Consider the following 20,121-nt stretch of genomic DNA (forward strand, 5'->3'; position numbering starts at 1 on the left):
ACCATCACCTTCTCAAGGACAACTATGATGAACAATAAATACTGGCCTAGCCAGTGATGCCCACTTCCCGTGAACGAATATTAAAAAAAAAATCTTTATTCGCAATTTTGCATGAGTTGTTAAAAACAAAAAACAGAAATTGCTCTCAAAAATTCAGGTCTGGCAGCATCTGTAAAGAGAAAGCAGAGTTAGTGTTTTGGATGCAGTGACCCTTCTTCAGAGTTGAGTTTCTCCAACAATTTCTGATATCCAGCTTCCACTTCATTTAAAATTTAAAAACAAAACTGCATCAAAAAACAAAGTTATTGAAATGCTTTCTAATTAACAATATCATACATTATTAAAAATGAGGACTATAATTTATTTATAATCTTTCAGCATTTTTATAGTGATACAGAAAATTACAATAGCCATTAGATTACAAAAATACTTTTATTGTTTTACGAGTCCTATTTTAATCCAGTGAAGTCTTTTATTGCATTATCATATTCACAGACTGATTTCTGAACAGAGTTGTGGGCAGGTTCGAAATTTCCTTGTCTATTCTTTTCAAAACAGACAGTAATTTGTAGAAATTTGTAAAAGAATGAGTCAAGGTGCTGCTGGTCTGGCTCGAAACAGAAAAATGACAAAACCTTTCAATCTTGCATTCTGGTACATACATACCTCTTTTTTCCACATCTTTACAGCAAACTCATACACTGAAGATCTCTGACAAATCTAAGTAAAAGGAATTTGTAGTAGTAGTATTCACTAGAAACACTGTCAATATAGTAATGTATTTTGGTGGTATACACCAAGTTAGTACACAATCATGCAAATATTCACATAAACAACATAACCACTTCTTGTCCATGAGTTGCACACTTTGCGAGTAATGCCCCAATGAGGTCCATATTTAAATTACCTGATCAAACAGTAAAGTGCACTTAGCAAGTAATGCCTAATGACTTGTCAACATTTAAAATTACTTGATCAAGTAGTAAAGGAGCACCTGTTGCCCTTGTTTTAAAGGGACAATATGCCACTCCTGTCTTTAATTATTGAAAACCTTGAATGAAGAACCAAAGCCTACATTTCAAGACACCAGTAAGCCTGAAAACAAAAAAGTGAGATGAGCTAAATTGAGAAGTAGACTTTAGATAGCCCTTGCTTGATTTTTATAAGCTTGCAGTTTATTCAAAGAAGGGAAAATTGAGCCAATGTAAGGATATAGTTTTGAGCTTCAGGGATAGAATATTGAAAGAATTTGTGATTAGTTTTTAATGTCAAAGAAACATGTGTATAGGGAGTATTTTGGAACAGTATATGGAAAAAAGACAGCAATGCTGACATGCCCCAAGGTAAAATACAGGGAGATGAGAAACATTTTGTGGGAGGATTTCCACTGGGCTTTCTAATTTCCCATCTTAACTTTGTCAGAGTATCAGCAAAGAATGTGGAATTGGCTATTTTCTGCCATTTATATAGTTTTACCAAGGAATCTGGCAAAGTAACTTTAGTAGGTTAGGAAAACGCTGCAGAAATTCCAAGATCCTTAAAATGCCTTTAAACAAAGTGGTCAGTTTAAAAACTGGTAGGACATTGTGATATAGTTACACAAATCAGTCACTCTACCTTTATACAGCAAGAAAATAATTCATTAAGATAATCTGACAGTTGAAGGAACATATTTAAGCTTGACCGATTTTGCAACAGTTTTTGTTCCACTAACTATTTCACCTTCTGTGGTGGATACTCATTAGTGCATTATTTCTTTTGAATCAACAATGAGCAGCAGAAGAAAATAAACCACCCACATTACTTACTATGTACAACAAAATGTTCCTAATATTTACATTGAAAAGATTGCTGCAGGTTGGAACTGTTTATATAATTAAGTTGTCCTTGATCAGGTCTTTACAAGTAATAGCTGTGTTGTGAATTTTCCTTAAATCTCCAGTGAAGGAGAATGCTAAATACTTAAACGGTTGGTTGTATTTCTTCCAATCTTCGTATAATGAACATTAAGCTTTTCACTGAAAATTTCCCAACAGTAAACTGTATTATGTAGAAGTAATGAGATTGGTACTATTGAAGTATCACTGCTTGTACTGACAGCCGCACAGATTGTAACGTCTTTGGCATTGTTGACATAACATTCTTAGATATCAATACATTTACAAATATATTAACATCTCAAGATACTTCGCTATTTTCAGTGAAAATGGTAACAAATAAGAAAATTCCTTAAATGGTCAGTTACCCATCTTTTGACCCTGGATAACCATTGTTTGAACCAGTCAGCATATTCAGAGCAACAAGAACTTTGTTTATGATCGTCAAAGCAGAGATTTTAAGGAACTCTTGATATTATCATTTGATAATGGTAGACATTAGGATTATATTTTCTGAATGTTAAAATTAGTGGTCAGAAAATATGGCTGTTTACCAATATATGTGTTGATGTACCATGTACAATTAATCAGATTGATACGAATGAGTAGTCTTGCCCCCATCCTCCATGGCTTATACATATTGAAACAAACACTTAAACAAATATTGAATCAAACAAAGTTTTATACAACTAGGTTCTCAATTAGATTCAATTCCTTTATCAGCTCTTTCAAATAGCTTTCTTATGGTGAAAATCTGCTTTGGAGTTAGATTCAGAAACCTTTAGGTTAAGGACATTGCTAGACATTTATTTCCCTCAAGAAAGACAGTCAGAGCAGTATTCAATACTATATGACTATGAAGGACCTACCTGATTTGAGAGTTAGTGACTCACCCCTCTCCTGGTTCTAGCTTTGTACAGCTTCACATACAGTGTCAATATTGCAAAAAATAACTTTCAACGGATCACAAATTGGACAACCCTGTTGAGTTGCATGCACTTTGATTTTAAAGAATGGTGTGGGAGTATGAAATATTGTTTCTGTTGCAAGTAAGAACATTATGGAATCTTAGTCTCGGATAATGTCATTCCCACAGGATTTTATTTTACACACAGTGAATCTGCTTCTCATAAATAAAGGAATTTGTAAAAAATTAACATTACACTCCCTTTCTGGAGGAGGTAATATGGGTCCAAAGTGATCTGAAGGTAGAAAATAACAGAATTCTTGCTGATGTTGACAAAAGAATTGTCCTGAACAAATGCTCCTGGTTCTGGCAAAACAATAATGGTCAAAGTCTTTACATGGGAAAGAAAGTCATTTTTATGGATTTTTAAAATCATTTTTAGCAAAAGGAGTTTCTGGGTTGGAATATGTCCAACTTTCCACTGAACCTTTTAATTTCTGAATCTTTGTTTTAACTGTAAGTACTTAAAATTCATCCCTTCTCATTAATATTCAAAGATTAGCTTTTTAACAAAGCACAATGAATTTGGACACATCTTTATAAAGGAAGCCCTAAGCAAAGAACTTAATTTAAAAAATAATCCAAGGCTGTTTGGCATATAGTTTAAAATTAAGACAGATCTGTTCCTTCTCAAAAAGCAGTGTATTGAGCAGTATTTCACTAAAGCACTCTTACACTAATTACTCCCAACATATTTCATTAGATATTCCCCCTTTAAAAGACATAACCACTGTCAAATTATGTGATATTTTGTGGTGTCTGTAAAGTATAATAAATAAAGTATGCACGAGTGACAGTTCACTTGGAATCACTTTATCCATCTGCAAAGGGTCCTCCATTTTTTTTTCCTCAGTTCCTTATCTAGTGAGGTTGCACTATGCAGTGAGGCCAGTGATGGTCTGGAGAGTTCCAACTTGATTGCTGAACAACAAGATTAACTGCTGGATGGTGATGCTATTATCCTGTTTTCCACTGCGCTGAACATTGCATGGAATCTTGAATTATCATTGGAGAGCAGGACACTAGGGCTGTCAAACTCAGCAATCTAAGAAAAAAGTGATTTTAATATTAAAGCGTTTTGTTACTTGATTTCAGTTATTGTCATCAGAAATCAATACTCCTCATATTGTTGACTGAACACAATAGTTCCAATTCCACTCCCAATCAATGAAAGATTTAAAAACAACCACATTTTAATGATGAATGTTTGCTGTCCCGAATGTCATGTTTTGTGTTCGGGTACACTTAGATATTTGGTGACAATCTTCCAGCTTCTCATTCAAATGGCTTTTCTTCATACGTTATCCTTGGTAGCAAATATTGGGTAGTCATTCAAACAATGTGTTGGACTGGGATGGACAAAGTCAAAAGTCACATGACTCCAGGTTATAGTCCTGGTGACAAAGGAACAATGCCTCAAAAGCTTGTGATTTCAAATAAACCTGTTGGACTATAACCTTGTCTCATGTGACTTCTGACTTAGTCATTCAAATGCTATGATACTCTACATTTTTAGATATTTCATCCCTTTTACTCCATATATTTTTGGTTTTTAACATGAGCTAATTTATAGGTAAATAAAGGGACAGACGGATTCCTCTCAAAAGAAAAACAAAACAGAATTTAGTAAAACAAGCTTACACTGATACTGGAACCATTCATTATTGCATTTACAAAACTTTCAAGTTCTCCAAATCAACCTGGAATAAAGTTCAAGCTCCCTATGGAATTGATAGTTACCTCAAACTGCACCAATACCTGTGTATATTTAGCCATGTACGTAATAAATGTTTTCTGTATTTAAGGGGAGGCGAGATAAGCAAATGAGGGAGAAGGGAATAAAAGAATATGGTGAGAGGTAATTGAGAAAAAATGAGAGAAGGGTTGGGATGAGAGAAAATGGGAGAAGGTTGGGATGAAAGAATGTACAACATAGAAACAGGCCTATGTAGTAGGACAATGACCAGAAACTACATTTTCAATTTGCTCTACTTATAATGTTCTGTGTCTCCACAGAATTCTTGATGTCTTCATTAAGTGGTAGAATGGCTACATACTAGATTTTGATTTACATTTTAGCTGCCAAACACACTGATTGATGAGTAAACAAAGGCAGCATTCCAAAAATATAACGGCCAGGGTTGTACTATAGCAAGGCTATCAATGCCTAATGTTATTAAATCTGACAGCAACTTCAGGCACTTTAATGTATGTAGGTGAACATGGAAATTGAGAAGTTGCTGTCAGAGATCATAGAATCATCACAGAATCATAGAATCCCTACAGTGTGGAAACAGGCCCCTCAGTCCAACAAGTCCATACCATCCCTCAGAACATCCCACCAAGGCTCATTCCCCATAACCCATCTAATCTGCACATCCCTGAACACTATGGGCAATTTAGCATGGCCAATCCACCTACCCTGCACATCTTTGGACAGGGGGAGGAAGCCGGAGCACACGGAGGAAACCCACGAAGACACGGGGAGAATGTGCAAACTCCACACAGACAGTTGACTGAGGGTGGAATCAAACCCAGGTACCTGGAGGCGTGAGGCAGCAGTGCTAACCAGAGTTGTTCACAACCAGAGGAGTTCAATGTTCATAATGCTGTAATCCTGTTTCTATTGTGTTGTAGGGGCTGACAAAACCATCAGATTCCTACTCTCAAGGAAAGAAGCAGGTTAGATGGGAATTGGAGAATAAATGTACAAATCTGGGGGACCTCAGCTGGCTATCAATCTGTCACAATTGTACACAGAATGTGGGAAAAACAAGCCATTCCTTTGGAGTTCAAGGAGGCCAGTGTTTTTCAATTTTGCAAAGGAAGTGGATAAAGATCTACCTGACAATCCTAGCTGAGTAACGTTGCAGGACAGGCATTGCTAGATAGACAAAAAGGGTTCAGGAAAGTTAGAGATGCTTCGAATTTTATTTTCATCCTTTGGAAGACTAGAGAAATGCTGTAAATAATAGATGGGACTCTGTTTTTGTTGCTCTGATGAAGTATCTGACATGGTAAAATAAAGCAGCCTTGTGGAAAGTCTTGGATGCAAAACTTGGATGCCTGACAGGGCTGAGAATCTGATACAGCAGTTTCAATAAGGCATGATAGCAAGAGTCACTGACTGGAGTGAATATACTAACCCCTTGATGTAACAAATGGCATAATCCCTGAAATACATAGTATGTTCTTTGCTGGTATGCTTTCTGGGGTAGTTAATGTAAATATTGATAGAATATACACCCAATTTAGAAAAGATGCCAATCTCTTCAACCTGAGATTACTGAAATATTCAACTAACGCTGACAGATGTTGACATGGGAATTGGTGTTGAGCTGTAACATGATTTCTGTATGTGAAAGTGATTTTAAACTCTGTATTATGACTGAACTAAAGGACATTTATTGAGGGCCATCATAGACATTCCATTCCATCTTCATAACTAATCTTCAACTGTGCACTTTCAAGCAGAAATCACTTTTATTCAAAACAGAACCATTGGTTGTGTTTTTCCTATCTTTACTGACCAGGAAACTGAGGTCAGTAGTTGTAAGAAACAGAATTTCAAATTAAATAGTTATCAGTTATCAAACTAGTCTTTCATCTTTTTCAAATTTAACTCTGACCGGCAAAAGCATCTTACCTCGCCTTGATCTAGCACCATGATCCTGTCACAGTTCAATACTGTGTGAAGACGATGAGCTACAATCAGCATTGTACAATCAGAAAAAGCCTCCTGAATGGTTTTATGAATCAACATGTCAGTATCTGTATCAATGGCAGCTGTGGCTTCATCTAGCAATAAAATCTATATTGAAAAGGAAATTGTTAAAACTTAGAACACTGAACTGGAAGGTGCCATTGAATGAAATGCAAATCATGATCTTATGAAAATAAAAGGCATGAAACTTTGTAAAAACTATGATCCTCAACTTAATCTCTAAACCCTCAGCATCAGCCTGGCAATTTCCTGGGGGAGGCAAATAAGATTAAAAAAAACTCCAGGCAAAGTCTGAAGACTCCAACTTCTCACATATCTTACGGCCCCCAACACCTTACATAATTTGCTATTCATTTTCCAGCTATACATTACTTTCTCATTCAATGTTTTTTTGACAAAATCTTACATTTGCTTCACTCGATGACTTTTTTTTTAAAAGACACAAATTATTTTTGCTATACTCTGATTCGGTGGGAACTGTTGCCCGGGTACTTCCACACCTAATGGCTAAATACCACAAGAATTGCAGCTATAATTTAGACTTAGTGCCTCATTCTCCTTAGCTTTCTTGTTGACATGTTAATGTCTTTGGCTTGTCAGATATGAAAGCATTTTTATAAAAATAAAGCCATTTCTTAGGCAGAATGGGATATACAGCCATTTTATTTGTACAGTCTAAACATCACAATGTTTCAGCGCATCTTTAAATTCCCCAAGAATATAATTGCAATAGAAAAGAAATAACTCCATAAAAAACCTCTCCATCACCAGATGGTTGTCTTCATAGAAGATATCTGATGTTGTATATTAAACTTCATTTTACTTGGAATAACATAATCTTTTGGTTGGGAGTTATTCTAATTCATTCATAGGTCTTTAGTTAACAGGAAGTAGCAAATCTGCCTTTTAGGGAACCAGCCTGGTGATTATCCCAATGGCTAACTGCCACACAGCAATTTAATGCTGAAAATAATATTAAATGCTTTAAAGCAGAACCTCCACCCTTTGTTAGTAAGAAGTCTTCCTTGGAGAGATACCATTCAGGAAACAACTGGCAGCTCTGAAAAGACAGCAGGTAGGAGTGATGACCACCGCTGTGACTATGAGCGGTCCTGCCATACTGAGAAGCATAGTTATGATTACAGTCTAGGGTCTAGGCAGGAGGATAAGGGGCCGGGGTTAAATAGTTCAAGGAAGGGGTAAAAAGGAAGGGAAGCAATGTTGTTGTGCAGACGCTTCTGATGGGCCCAGGGGACCTAGCAAAGGATGTTCCTTCCTCTTGCAAAGCATCAATTTGTGTGGCTAAAGCTGCTGAGCTTCCCACATGGCATGGACCTATAGTTGCTGATGGTAAAATACCAGCTGATCAGGATTAGACCCTTGAATTGGCCATTTACTGGTTTCAATATCATGACTGGCAAATGGACGACATGAAGATTCCTCAGACCCCTGTAAAATTTTAGACAGAACAGGACTGGGCACATAGCTGGCAGGCGGAGGGCAGGAGGGCCAGTCTGCTGGATTTCCTGACCCCACCTTCAAATCTGCCAGGAAGGAACAAAGCAAAAGCACCTACCCTATCTTCTTAATGTAATGCCTATAATTCATTTCACAACAATTCCTTTAAAATCATTACCTTGCTGTGTTGAAGCAGGGCTCGAGCTACACATAGTAACTGCCTCTCTCCAACAGAAAAATTCTCTCCATTTTCTGTGACTTCAAAGTCGAGTTTCTCATTCAGTTGTGTTATCTGTAAATAATATATCCAAACTACAATTAGTAACATCAATTTAAAAATTGACAAAAAATCCATTTTCATTCTCATAATAAAAATTTTGGCAATGCCTTGTTTTCTTTTAGTTTGAACAGTATTAAATTTGAAGAATGGAAAGAAGTCCCATTTTAAGTACTGAACTTTTCTAGATCGGGGTGGCACAGGTTGGATGTGAACTAATGCTCTTCTTCTGACTGCAACGATGGTCTGATCCCTGTTCAGAATAATCAGGTAGTAATATAGTTCTGACCTTATCTTGAGGGAAAACAGAACTTAACAGAAAGGGAGCTAAATTGGATGGTAGCCAAACCAACACTGATGTTAGTGTGGGCACAGAATATACTCTGGGCGGGGTCTTCAAAGTCCATTGCCAAGTGTCGTTCAAGAGCTCAAGTCTTAAAGTACATCTGCAGCAGGCAGTGACAGCCATCAAAAGCACAACAAATCCTTGATTGCAGCCTTGCAAATTTACCTGTTCCAGATGCATTTATCTATGTTACTACTGTGGCCACCATACAGTTCTTCTAGCAATTAACTTTGATCTTCACGTTGTAGACATTCTCTATCATGTTATGCATGATGCCAATCTACAGAAGATAGATTTCAAACAGATCTAGCAAGTCAAACCTAGGCATCACTATGGTTATCAGCATGAGAAAGATTGTATTTCATCAGAATCTGGAACCTCATGGCTTGCATATCCCAGAGTCTACCATTAACCTGGTTCAGTGAAGAATGAAGAAGAGCATGCCAAGAGCAGCACCAGGTATATCTAAGAATTAGGCACCAAACTATGAAGCTACAACACTGTACTTCATGCATGCCAATCAGCAGTAGTATATAACAGAAACAGGCAAGTAATTCAACACTCAATGGCTGAGATCAAAACTTTTCAGTCCAATCACATTTAGTCATGATCATGGGGGACAGTTAACTAAAAGGGGAGAGCATTATACAAGCATCCCCAGACCCAATGATAGGGGAACCCAGCACATAACACGAAAGGCAAGACTGATATACTTGCAACTATCTTCAGCTAGAAGTGCTGACCAGATCATCCATTTTAGCCACCTCCTGAGGTCCCCAGAATCTCAAATTCTAGTCTTCAGCAAACTTGATTCACTCTGTGTGATAGCAAGAAGCGTCTGAAAGTATGGATACAGCCAGGTTGTGGGTCCTGTCAACTTCCTGACAGTAAATCCCAAAGCTTTATGCCGTAAACTAACTGGACCTCTAGCCAAGCTTTTCCAGTATAGCTAAAAACTGCCATATACTTAATAATGTAGGAAGTGCCTATGTCCTGCAATAAAAACCCAAATGAGTTTAGTTTCAATCACCAAAATGATAGAAAGTGTAATCAATCCTGCTGTCAAGCAGCATTTACTCAAAAAGAACTTGCTCACTATGCTGTTAGGATTCTGCCCTGAACATTTCGTCTCCGAACTTCAGTGCAGTTTTGGTCCAATCGTGGACAGGAGAGTAATATTCAAAGATGATGTGAGTGTGACATCAAGGCAATATTCAACCAGTGAGGCCTCTAAAAACATTAGCAAATCTGAAATCAATTTGGGAGGCTACTCTGCACTGGTTGGACTCATATTGGCACAGTGGAATCAGCTCAAAAAAAAAGTGCAAAAAATTCTCTGGTTAGATATTTTCTAATCAACTTGATCAGCAATTTTATTACACAGTTCCTGAGGAGGTGGGATATGTTGGTCCAGAGGTAGGAACCCTCCATCTGGGCCACAAGAGCCCCCAGTTCTTTTGGCTAGTCTCCAAGGTTCTACCATCTTCAGCTGCTCCATCAATGAACATCCCTCCAACATAAGATCAGAAGAAAAGTGATGATGCTAATGTGTTCTATGTTCACTGCCATTTGCAAAACCTCAGACATTGACACAAATTCAAAAAGAAACAGAAGCAGGCATCGTTGTTACAGAATCCTCCACCATCAACAACTTGGAGATTATTATTGATTACAACTTAACCAGACAATCTATACAAATAATGGGTTGGAAATTTCACGAAGACTGCCATTCGGCCATTTCTTTCGACTAAAGGAGGGAGGCAGTTCCCATTTCTAAAAGGAGATTCCAATCAGGGATCCTTCAGGAAAGAGGAGCCATGTTTCCATTCTGACAGTTCTCTTGTGGTGCAGAACTTTCAGGGAAGGCAAATCATGGCCTCCTTTCACAGCAGTCAGCTGCCACACTGTGATATTTAAAGATACAGGCAGGTACTTTGATAGGTGCTACAAATAGTAAGTAGGCAAGGCAAGTGTGCTGTCAGGGCACTGGGAGAATAAGGTGCCAAATAGTTAGGGGGTTGGGTGCTAGTTGAAGTAGAGGCCCAGGTGGGTATGATGCCAGGGTGCCAGGTAAATAATGTGTCAGCTGGGTAGTGGGTCAGGTGACAGATGAGTAGTGAGTAGAGTGCTAAGTGGATAGGATATCAAGTGGAAAAGGGTTAGGGTGTTCAGTGGCTACAGAAAAGGGGAAAGCTAAGTGATGCAGTGTTTGAGGTAGTTCAGTCAGGTGGGAGAAATCTGGACCAGTTGGAGCAGGGATAAGTGAGTAGTTGACAAATCTGACAGAGGCAGGAGCATATCCAGCAGCAAAGGAAGGGAGGTTGGGGAAGTGGCTCAACAGGTTGCTTGGCCTGCTGTGTTCATCCAGCCTCACATTTTATTATCTTGGAATCTCCAGCATCTGCAATTCCCATTATCTCTGATACTATTTTAACCTCACTGCGAAGCCTCTTCCAGGGATGCCTAACCTGAAGAAGTTACCCTCCTCCCTCCGGACCAACCTCAGGGAATCTCTCTCCCATTGCAACTCTCTTGTAATACTCTCCATCTTCGGTCCGCCTCCCCCTCTCTCCCTATTTATTCCAGTTCCCTCCCCCCATCCCCCTCTCTGATGAAGGGTCTAGGCCCGAAACGTCAGCTTTTGTGCTCCTGAGATGCTGCTTGGCCTGCTGTGTTCATCCAGCCTCACATTTTATTACGTCAGATCAGGGTGTTTGGTGGGGAGTCAGGTGTTGGTGTAAGTGGCCAGGGAGAATTGCAATTGTGAATCTGTGAGTTGTGTATGGGGGCAATTGAATAGTTATTCAGGAGTTAGACTATGTATTTAACAGTCTAGCTTTTCTTGAATAACTAGTTACTTAATTTCATTAGCACCCTCAGATTTCTTTGATTTAAATTGAGACTTTTGGAGGGTTCCAAATGTTGAGGAATAGCTCACTGGAATCTTCAACTACCAAGGTGATTCCTTCAGCACCTGCACTGATAGGAACTCCACAGAGTGTCCTTGCACAACTTCCAACTATATTGGAATTACAATTATTAGGCCATTAAAAAATCTGGGCCATTGTGACTACAGAACAAGTCAAAAGCTGAGAATTCTGTAGCAAGTAACTCAACTCTCGACTTTCCATTGCCTGTTCATTATCTACTATCACAAGTTAGCAATGTGATCGAATAATTTCCACTCGTTGGTGTTACATTCCCTTTGGTAACAAGCTAAAAGAATCACATTTCTGAAATGACCCCCAAATCTAGAAATTTACCTAAGAAGATCCCACTTCATTATTTTTATATTAATATAAATCATAACCAAGATAAATTATGTCTAAATAAAGAAACAGAATGAACTGTAATGTACATGTAGAATAGCAGGTAATTTCTCTCAGACGGCTGTGCGACTTTGGAATTGTCTGCCTTAGAAGATGGTGGAAGCAGGGCTATTGAATATTTTTAAAGATAAAGGGTAGAAGGATTTTTGTGAGGTTGGGGAATCAAATGTTACTGAGTTTATCCCCCTCTCTGATGAAGGGTCTAGGTCCGGAATGTCAGCTTTTGTGCTCCTGAGATGCTGCTTGGCCTGCTGTGTTCATCCAGCTTCACACTTTGTTCTCTTGGATTCTCCAGCATCTGCAGTTCCCATTATCACTGACACAAATGGGCCTGCTGTGATCTTACTGAATGGTGATTCCCTACCGCTCCCTATCAACTTTAACGAGTTTAAAGATCTCTAGGAATCACTAAAATATGTACAATTGTTACAACTATCAGCAGAAATCACATCATTAACTAACCACACATATTTCAGTTTGTTCTTATTGCACAGTAGCATTCTACATCTGAGCCACTGAGTTGGAGTCCCACAGCTAGACTGATGGCAACAGAAGGTGCACTCATAATGTAGCTAAACAGGTTATCACTGTAAATCTTTCCAATACACTGATGGTATATGGTAAGAACACAAGAGCCTGATGATCAGGTAGAACCATGTGGCAGCTGCAGCATAACAACTTTCCCATGGTAAAAGCATCCATGCACAGGCTTGTGCCATGAGTTGTACTCTATGGTAAAAGTCCTCCTAGCTTCAAGGGACAACCAGAGTTGCTGATCCTGCTAAACAGTGCTGGTGCAGAGTCCTTCATGCTGCTTAACACTTGGTCAACTGTATCAGGCCAACAGAGGGCATGGGCTGGTCAATAAAACTATGAAATGGCTCTGCTGATATCAACATGTGACAATAATGTCTGCTTTACAAACATTAGTTCACATCCTCACCAGTAGGAGGTCTAATGTGATTTATGTGGGAAGTGTGTGTGCAAGCAGTGGGTATCATTTTTGTCCCTAAATGGCAATTATAGCACTAAAGAATTGCCATGACCAATTTCATGCCTAAAGCGCTACCTGCAGCTTGTGTCTTGAGATTTTGTATGCAAATAAACTTCTGTCATTTGGAATAAAATTCACTGATCAGCAAGTGTGTGTTCGGTAATTTTCAGTTAACGTTAAGATTTAATAATTGGAGCTGCCAGTATGCAGAATAATACGTTTGTCCTTGTGTGAGGATGTGTTCAGTTTTGTCAGAGACTAACAAATATCTCTCAATCATTTCTAGATATTTTGTAGGGGCTGTTTTGATTCCAGAAAAAAGCGCATATTCCAACTGATTCATGATGATAGAATCTCTGTATAATAGGTGAGATTTCATTACATTTTTAGTGATCTTCTTTGTACATTATTGTACCTGCATTGATCTCACTAATTCCTTGGAATGTAACACCTTCATAAAAGAAGATGGCAAGTACCACAATACTGCAGCAAGTTGCGCACTTCTAGAGTTGGGAGTGATACAGATGAATACGTCATGCTGCAGTAGGAGAATACAACTAATTCGTGGAATGAAATTAGCACCCAGGACATTCAAATGAATAAAATACATTTTTCAATGGAGTTGACAAAACTTTAAAGCTCAATTGCCATGTAAGTTAAAACACAACAGCGATTCCGACATGGGTCACCAAAGTCCCTTGTAATAGAAAAATGATATGCAATATTCCTTCAAATATCTCAACAACTAATTTGTTCTATTGATAAAACTAAAACTTGCCACAAAATATTGTATGATGAGACTTATCATAAATACCTTGTCAAGTTATTCAAGTTATCTTTACAGTTTCTTTCTAAATTAATATTCCCTCTAATCTATGTTTGTTGAGCACAGCCTGTCATTGCACTTCCCAGTTCTTTTAAGATTGACAGGCACTGCATGTTTGCATATCTGAAAGGAAGTTTTGTACGGCCTGTTTGATCCTATACCATATTTCTGTGTAGGCTCGCACCCACACAGCTGAGAGAGAAATTGCTGCAGAGTCTTCAAAAACACAATATACCACTTTGGAGCACCTGGGAGCACGTTTTCCATATTGAAGGTGCTATATAAACACTTCTTTAATAAATATTACAATGAAAACATTAGAACTAAAACAATTAAATATTGTTTCCATGATGTGACACGTAAACTTTCTGATGACAGAGTGATAAAGAATTATTGCATCAAAAGGAAGACTATGAGGTTTTAAACACTTTGGACGTACAAGACCTAACAGCTAGATGAAATATAAATGCAAATTTATACTACTTCACTCAGATTTGACTGATACTTACACTTTCTTTCATGTGAACTCTTTCCAATGCATCCCAAATTTGCAAATCAGTGTACTGGTTGTAGGGATCAAGGTTTGACCTGAAATAAATACACAAACAACTCAAGTCTCCATAATGTGTATTAATTTTTAATGTAGCTGTTATGTTATCACAGGATCGCGACTTCAGACACATGAAGGCTTTTCTCACACAGAGTGTCATCAAGACTTCCTGACAGATTCTATCACCAAGATTAGTAGTGTCCTGAGCCAAGTTGGATACATACCTGACTGTCCCAACAAACAGCACAGGCTCCTGTGGAATAATGGATAGCTTCTTTCTAAGGTCATCTAATCCAATATCACTAATCTTCACACCATCTATTGTAATAGAACCATGGCAAATTTCTACCAGTCTGAATAAAGTCACTCCCAGGGATGACTTCCCTGTGTATAGAACATGGTACAAGGAATAAATTAATAATTGGTTAGCATTCACCTCCTTCCTGCAAGTTGCTTTCAAATTCATAACATGATTTAACCACCATTTAATGTGCTCCAATTAAAACAAATATCTATTGTGGAGATCTGAGGACATTAACTTCCTCCTCATCATCAATCACATATTAGGATGATTTCCCATTCATGTTGTTTAAATGTAAATACACTGAAAGGGTCCAAACTTACTGATGAGAACGAACCTGTGTGTTCAAAGTCATAACCTGGTTGAAAATCATGTCATGAAATGGAGCAATTTCCTGAAACTATTCAGTTATTAAAGCTACCTTCTACGCTATTGAAAACATTTCTTGAAATCTTTGCATAGCATCACAATAATAAAGTTCTTTGTCAGCTCAGGTGATTTCAGAGTATGCACCAGATTGTTTCTCTTACATACCAATTCCTCATGGCAAGTATCAGGAATGTAAAAACAAAACTGTTCATTTAATAAGAAATAATAAGGGGTCTGGAAAATCAAAGATGAAAGATGGGAAAAGTCTGTGCCAATAACAGCAGCTCCATTTTTGTGGTATTTTCAGTGTTGGAGCTGATTTCCGTGAATTCTAAGAACAGTAATTCCTGTTTTATAAGCTGTTGCATTGTTTCGGAACTCTGGGGGAGAGAAGATCAAACCAACGGCACTTTAAAAAGGACGGGAGCCAAGGGTAGTGACCACATGGGAAGTGATTCAAATGGAAAAAGAGATCTACACTGCTTCTGACCCAGCAGTGAATCTGAGCAGCTGCTGCCTTTGCTGTTTAGTTTAAAGTATCTCTGGACATCAGAGTTTTGTTCCAAGAAAAATAAACAAGCAGCCAAATTCACAGCTAACCTTGGAGAAACCTCTGGGGGCAGAGCTTACGACATAGGAGCTGTTAAGTGGCTAGTTTCAAAGTGTAACCTTACTTTTCTTCAAATATACAATAGTGTGTAGAGTGTTTTTTTATCGATTATATATTTTAATTGAAATTATCTCTTGATTAAACTTTAAAAATATAAAAACATAGATACTAAGCTCACTGGGAGCAGTGGTATTAGAGCAGTAAGACTGTCCTATTTTGTGAGTCTGTAGATTGTTGAGGTGGCCTTTAGAAGAGTGATATGCTCTTCCTGTTGGATGTGGGACATTAGGGAGATGTTACTGAAGATAATGTAGGAAGTGTGTTTGATTATGAATCCTCTCAAATCGCATGGATCGATGGGAACAGCAGTCACAGGAATAAAAACTTTGCAGGAGCTACAGGATGTGATGGACGGCAGTTTCAGGGTGGGAGATAAACCAAAGATACAGTCAGGTAGATGGGTTACCTCCAGGAAAGGTAGGAGAGGGAGGCAGGTAGTGCAGGAGTCTCCTGTGGCTATTACCATCTCAAACAAGTAGGCTGTTTTGGAAAATGTAGCGGGTAATGGACTCTCAGGGGAATGTAACACAACAGCCAGGTTTCTGGTACTGTGACCAGCTGTAACGTAACGCGGGGTATGCCAGATTCCAAGTGATCAGCAGTGATAGGGGACTCTCTAGTCAGAGGCATAGACAGACATTTCTGCAGCCGACAGTGAGATATCAGAATGGTGTGTTACCTTCCTGGACCCAGGATCAAGGATATCTCTGAGAGGGTGCTGGGTATTCTCAAAGGAGAGACGGTCCAGTAGGAAGTCATTATACACATTGGAACTAAAGGCATAGGAGATTCTGAGGAAAGAATGTAGGAAGTTAGGCAGGAATTTAAAAAATATGCTTTCAAGGGTAGTAATACCTGGATTACTCCCAGTACCATAAGCTCGTGAGAGCAGGAGCAGAAGGTTAGAGCAGATTAATGCATGGCTGAGGAACTGGTGCAGGGAGAAGGATTCAGAGTTCTGGATCATTGGAATATCTTTTGGGATAGAAGTGACTTGTATAAGAAGGATGGATTGCATCTGAATTGGAAGGGGGCTAGTATACTGGCAGGGAGTTTTGTAGAAGATTTAAACTAGTAAAGGGGTGGGTGGGACCTAGGCTCATTGAAAAAGAAAGATCAGCCTAATGGACTGGTACAGTTGGGAAAAGGAATAAGCGAAACAGTAAGTGTAGGCATGAACAAAGCAGAGAATGAAGTAGGACTGATAAATTAAACTGCATTTATTTCAATACAAGATGCCTAACAGATAAAGCAGATGAACTCACGGTATAGGTGGGAACATGGCAGAGACATGGTTCAGCGATGGACAGGACTGATAGCTAAATGTTCCACACTGTAGATGCTATAGGAAGGATAGAAAGGGCAGCAAGAGGCGAAGAGGAATTGTGTTTTTGACTGGGGTAACATTGCAGCTGTACTGGGTCAGGATATTCCTTGGAATGTGTCCAGAGAAGTTATTTGGGTCGAACTGAGATATAAGAAAGGGATGATCACTTTATAGACTATAGATTCTATAGACTATAGAAACTGAGAAACTGTAAGCAGATCTCAGTTATCTGTAAGAGGTTTAGGGTGGTTATGGTAGGGAATTTTAACTTTCCAAACATAGGCTGCAGCTTTATGTTGGTATGTTCACCAAGCTGGGAGGTTTGATTACAGAGGTTTCGTCCGCTTACTAGGTGACATCCTCAGTGTTTTGGAGTCTCCTGTGAAGTGCTGTTGTCTTGTGCCGGGTCGAATTTATATGGTCAGGTTTTTGCTGCTTCCAGTAGGTGCCGGTTCCAGCTGTTCATTGTAATGGTCGGTATATTGGGTCTAATTCATTGTGTTTGTTGAAGTCTGCAGATGAATGCCAAGTCTCCAAGAATTCCCTGGATGTCCTCTGTTTGGCTTGTGCAATGATAGCAGTGTTGCCCCAGTTGAAAGTGTGGGATAGAAGGCTAGGTCATATAAATTCAAACCAGCACTAGAGACAATAGCGCTTCACAGGGCACTCCACAGCACTGAGGATGTCACCTAGTAAGGGGATGAAACCTCTGTTATCAAACCTCTCAGCTTGGCAACATACCAACATCAACAACCAACACCTGAACTACAAATCTTCACTCAAACCCTGAACAGACTGGAAATGCCACAGTGCTGGACTTGAATGAAGTGAATTTTGTTTGTATAAGAAAATTTTCTTATGCAGTATGTGGGTGTACCTACTAGAGAAGGTACAAAATTTGACCTACTCTTGGGAAATAAAGCAGGGTAGGTGATTAAGGTGTCAGTGGGGGAGCACTTTGGGGCCAGTGAACATAATTCTAATAGTTTTAAAATAGTGATGTAAAAGGATAGACTGCGTCTAAAAGTTTTAAATTGGAAGAAGGCCAATTTTGACGGTAATAGGCAAGAACTTTCAAGAATTGATTGTTTGCAGGTTTGCAAACAGGTGAATGTTTGCAGGTAAAGGGGCAGCTGGAAAATGGGAAGCCTTCAGAAATGAGTTAATGGGAGTCCAGAGACAGTGTGTTTCTGTTAGGGAAGGCCAAAACTGGTAGGTGTAGAGAATGCTGGATGACTACAGAAATTGGAGTTTTGGTTAAGAATAAGAAGGAAGCATGTCATGTATAGTTAGCAAAGATTGAGTCAAACCCTAGAAGGGTATAAAGGCAGTAGGAGTATACTTAAGAGGGAAATCAGGAGGGCAAAAGGAGAACATGAGATAGCTTTGGCAAATAGGATTAAGGAGAATCGAAATAGATTCCACAAATACATCAAGGGCAAAAGAGTATCTCGGGAAAGAATAGGGCCCCTTAAAGGTCAGCAAGGCCACCTATGTGTAGAACCGCAGGAGATGGAAGGGATACTGAACAAGTATTTTGCATCAGTTTTTACTGGAGAGAAGGATATGGAAAATAGAGAACATGGGGAAATAAATAGCATCATCTTGAAAAATGTCCATATTACAGAGGTGGTGGTGCTGGATGTCTTAAAACACATAAAAAGTGGATAAATCCCTGGGACCTGATCAGATATACCCTAGAACACCGTGGGAATCTAGGCAAGTGATTGCTGGACCCCTTGCTGAGATATATGTATCATCAATTGCCATAGGTGATGTGTTGGAAGATTGAAAGTTAGCTAACGTGGTGCCAATATTTAAGGAAGGTAGTAAGGAAAAGCCATGGAACTACAGACCGGTCCGCCTGACATCAGTAATGGGCAAATTGTTGGAGGGAATCCTGAAGGACAGGATTTACATGTATTTGGAAAGGCAAGGACTGATTAGAGATAGTCAAAATGGCTTTGTGCGTGGGAAATCATGTCTCACTAACTTGATTGAGATATTTGAAGAAGTAATGAAGAGGATTGAAGAGGGCAGAATGGTGGACATGACCTATATGGACTTCAGTAAGGCTTGTGATAAAGTTTCCACATGGTTGACTCATTAGCAAAGTTAGATCACAAGGAATAGAGGGAGAACTAACTATTTGGATATAGACCTGGCTTAAAGGTAGAAGACAGAGGATAGTGGTTAATGGTTGCTTTTCAGGCTAGAGGCCTGTGGCCAGCGATGTGCCAAAGGATTTTGTCATTTATACAAATGATTTGGATTTGAACACAGGTTATGGTTGGTAAGTTTGCAGTTGACACCAAAATTAGGGATGTGGTGGACAGCAAAGAAGATTATCTCAGAGTACAATGGGATCTACAGCAGTAGGCCACGGGCCAAAGAGTGGCAGATGGAGTTTAGTTTAGATAAATGTGAGGGGCTGCCTTTTGGAAAAGCTGATCAGAGCAGGGCTTACATGCATATTGGTAAGGTCCTGGGGAGTGTTGCTGAACAAAGAGACCTTGGAGTGCAGTTCCTTGAAAGTGGAGTCACAGATAAATAAGATAATGAAGAAGGTGTTTGGTATGCTTGCCTTTATTGGTAGTACATTGAATGTAGGAGTTGGGAGGTCATGTTGTGGCTGTACAGGACATTGGTTAGGTCATTTCTGAAATACTGTGTGCAATTCTGGTCTCCCTGCTATAGGAAGGATGTTGTGAAACTTCAAAGGGTTCAGAAAAGATTGACAAGGATGTTGCTACGGTTAGGGAGTTTGAGTTATAGGGAGAGGCTGAATAGACAGGGGTTATTTTCCCTGGAGCATTGGAGGCTGAGGGATGATCTTATAGAGGTTTATAAAATCATGAGCGGCATGGACAGGATAAAAAGACAAGGTCTTTTCCCAGGGGTGCGGGAGTCCAAAACTAGAAGGGATAGGTTTAGGGTGACAGTGAAAGGATGTAAAAGGGACATAGGGGGCAACTTTTCATGCAGAGGGTGGTGCGTGTATGGAATGAGCTACCGAGGAAGTGGTGGAGGCTAGTACAATTAGAACATTTAAAAGGGATCTGGATGGGTATATGAATAAGAAGGGTTCAAAGAGATATGGACCAAA

At 39.1% G+C, this 20,121-nt stretch overlaps 1 protein-coding gene across 6 annotated transcripts in view; it reads right to left on the reverse strand.

The window, feature by feature from the left end:
- Nucleotides 1-410: 410 nt before the first annotated feature.
- Nucleotides 411-20,121, reverse strand: part of LOC125458895 (ATP-binding cassette sub-family C member 5-like) — a 171,241-nt gene continuing 151,530 nt past the window's right edge. For all 6 annotated transcript variants that reach the window (XM_048544703.1, XM_059651474.1, XM_048544704.1 and 3 more), the window contains 5 exons: nt 14,573-14,732; nt 14,308-14,386; nt 8,205-8,318; nt 6,491-6,655; nt 411-3,889 (listed from right to left, as the gene is read on the reverse strand). In XM_048544703.1, coding sequence (XP_048400660.1) covers nt 3,779-3,889; nt 6,491-6,655; nt 8,205-8,318; nt 14,308-14,386; nt 14,573-14,732 — 629 coding nt within the window. In that variant the 3' untranslated portion in view covers nt 411-3,778. The remainder of the gene's footprint in view (nt 3,890-6,490; nt 6,656-8,204; nt 8,319-14,307; nt 14,387-14,572; nt 14,733-20,121) is intronic.

Source organism: Stegostoma tigrinum, chromosome 15 (assembly GCF_030684315.1).
Source record: "Stegostoma tigrinum isolate sSteTig4 chromosome 15, sSteTig4.hap1, whole genome shotgun sequence".
Taxonomy (NCBI): domain Eukaryota; kingdom Metazoa; phylum Chordata; class Chondrichthyes; order Orectolobiformes; family Stegostomatidae; genus Stegostoma; species Stegostoma tigrinum.